The following is a 2,949-nucleotide window of genomic DNA, read 5'->3' on the forward strand; positions in this document are numbered from 1 at the left end:
AGTCACCATTCACTTTCAATCAAATTGCAATGTGCTCCTTGAGGCATTGCTATAGACTTGTGTTATTTTGAAAAGCACAGAGGTGTTATAACATCAACAACATTGAGCAAAACAGAAATTGAATACAGGTCACAGGACCAAACTACAAGTGACGAATGACACCTGAACGGCAAGTGTATCCTCACCGTTCACTTGCCCTCCACTTGCTCTCCACTCGATCCACTTGCCATTCAAGTGTCATTCGTCACTTGTGCTTGGCCCACAGAAACACAGCTATATATACACTTGCAGAGAGGATTTCTGTCAGTATGGATATTGACAATGGAAGCACTTTATTTCTCAACTTTTCTCCCCACCAGCCTCCATAAGGCTCCCTTCACATCCCTGTTTCTCAGGCTGTAGATCAGGGGGTTGAGCATGGGTGTAACAACCCCATAAAAGACAGCCACTATTTTGTCACTGTTTGTGAAGGTTTTGGCTTGAGGCCTCAGGTATGCAGCCAAAGCAGTGCCATAAAAAATGCTGACCACAGTCAAATGAGAGCCACAGGTTGACAAAGCTTTCCCCCGGCCTTGGGCTGAGCGAATGCGCAGGACAGCCAGACCAATGCGCCCATACGTCACCAGGATGAAGGCAAGGGGGAACAGAAGAGTGAACACACTTGTGATCAGCATGCTAAGCCCACTGGCGTGAGTGTCAGAGCAGGCCAATTTCAACACTGCCTGGATCTCACATGAAAAATGATTCACCACATTGCGGCCACACAAGTGTCCTGCTGGCATGCTAAAAAAGGGTACGATGGTCAAGAGGAAAGAGATGATCCACAGGCCGACTGCCAATATGAGGCACACCCTTCGGCTCATGATTAAGCTGTAGTGTAGAGGGCTGCATATTGCCACAAAGCGGTCATAAGCCATAACGGCCAGTAAGAGGCACTCAGCCACTCCCAAAAAAAGAGCAATGTTCATTTGTGCAAAACAGTTGCCCAGAGGAATAATGGGCTTGTCTTTGAAGCAGTGCGCCAGCATCTGTGGGACAGAGTTAGTGACATAGCAGACGTCGATGAAGGAGAGGTTGCTGAGGAAGAAATACATGGGTGTGTGGAGGTGAGAATCCACCGCAATTAGCACCACAATGAGACCATTGCCAGCAACGGCAACGGCATACATGAACAAGAAGAGAAAAAACAAGGCAGCACGCACTTGGGGCTGTCTGGAGAGGCCCACAAGCACAAACTCGGTCACTGTGGTGGCATTATCCCAATCTTCCATATTTCCTGTAAAAGGAGAATTGAGAATCGTAGTAACATTTGCCTGAAATTTCATCCTAAAATGTGCTTATTCAGCCTTTGGTAAATCTTAAGAAAGTCATAAACACCACCATTACATTGAACTAACACTTTATTAATTTTTAATTGAATTATTATTAATTATTGCTAATTATTATAGGCAAACCAACGGGTTAGTTTGTTGGGTAGGCAAACAGACTACCCAACAGGTTTGCCAGTGTTTCGGCAACCCCATCCTTCCTCCAAGCACTTAACCAATAGCAGGTTTTTGCTTGTCTCTGTAGCTCAAAAACATACTGAGAAAAGCAGTTGAGAAAAGTGTTTCCCTCACCCAGTCAGTGTGAAGATTCAGACCTCAACCAGCAATACTGAGAAAGTCCCCTTCCCTGGGCACTCGGATCAGATAGCCAAAGCGTCCAGTTTGGCTACATCATCCTATCCTAAGATACCTTAGGGTGTATACATGTTTCTCTCTTGTACGCTATTTCTGTTTGGTTAATTTTTTTAAAAATCACTGACCTCATGTGTTGCTTAAATACTATTGTCTCTTTATGATGGAGTTGCTCCACAGCTTGTTCCCTGCACCCATTCGAAGCAAAGAGCGAGGTCAAAGAAGATTTTGTGCAATATGAGCACCAACTTGTGTGAACAGCTGTAAAAAAAACCAAGTTTCCTCACATGTAGAACCAGAACAGTCCCAGTATTCTATGAGCGGAACTAAAAGTGACAAAAGGCACAGGTTGGACACTTGTCAGCTTCCCTCAAGTTTTGATGGGAAATGTAGGCATCCTAGTCTTGCAGCTGTAATGGAGAGCCAAGCTGTAAAACCAGGACGCCTACATTTCCCATCCAAACTTGAGGGAAGCTGACAAGTGTCCAATCTGTGCCTTTTGTCACTTGTAGTTCCGCTCTAAGACAGCAATGCTTGTACTCTCTTAGGATGAAACGGCATCAGCTTCTCAGATGGGAACTCCAGCTATTCCAAAAGCAGGGAAAGAGGACTGTTTTTAACAGGGGTATTGAAGAATAGGTAGGATTAATCTATCAGTGAATATTAACTATGACAGGCAAATGAAACCTCCACATTCTGAAGCTCTGGGCACTAGCCACAGAGCTGAAACAACCATCTTAAATTCATCTCCAGAGTTGATGCAATGAATTTCAAGCATTACTATTGCTCTCTTTCCTGAAAAGTGCTGTTAGTTCTTGCTAGGCAGGCCATTTTTTATTTTGCATTTTCTGCAGAAGTTACTGTGTTAGAGCCTCTTGCTCATAAAAAGCTGGATATGTCTGGATACCAGTATCAGCTCTGCAGCTAACATCTTCGCTCAATATAGATTATATCAGGAGGACTTTTAGCTCATGTCTTTCTAGCATTTCCCCTTTGTTTTCAACTTCCAGCCTGAAAAAGGGTTCTAGTGAGCCTGAAAGCTTCCACACTGTTAATTGTCATTTGGCTGGTCCCAATAAAAGGCTGATGTGGTTTTTTTGCAATATTAATTGCAACATTCTTGGGTTTTTTGCAATATTAACACCAACTCAGGTGAATAGGTATAAAAAACCAGAACTGTCCCAGTATTCTATGATCCAAAAGAAAACATTCTAGTAAACCAAGATAGCAATGCAGGTAACCTCTTAGGAAGAAATGACAACCTGGAGTC

At 43.5% G+C, this 2,949-nt stretch overlaps 1 protein-coding gene across 1 annotated transcript; it reads right to left on the reverse strand.

Annotated features, from left to right (window-relative positions):
• Positions 1-332: 332 nt before the first annotated feature.
• On the reverse strand, positions 333-1,271 carry LOC129346458 (olfactory receptor 13H1-like). Its single transcript, XM_055003810.1, has one exon. The coding sequence runs from the start codon at positions 1,269-1,271 to the stop codon at positions 333-335; it is 939 nt and encodes a 312-aa protein (XP_054859785.1).
• Between the last annotated feature and the right edge of the window lie 1,678 nt (positions 1,272-2,949).

Source organism: Eublepharis macularius, chromosome 19 (genome assembly GCF_028583425.1).
Source record: "Eublepharis macularius isolate TG4126 chromosome 19, MPM_Emac_v1.0, whole genome shotgun sequence".
NCBI lineage: Eukaryota > Metazoa > Chordata > Lepidosauria > Squamata > Eublepharidae > Eublepharis > Eublepharis macularius.

Coding starts and splice junctions, on each gene's coding strand:
- LOC129346458 (XM_055003810.1), bottom strand. CDS start 1,271: ATGGAAGATTGGGATAATGCCACCACAGTGACCGAGTTTGTGCTTGTG.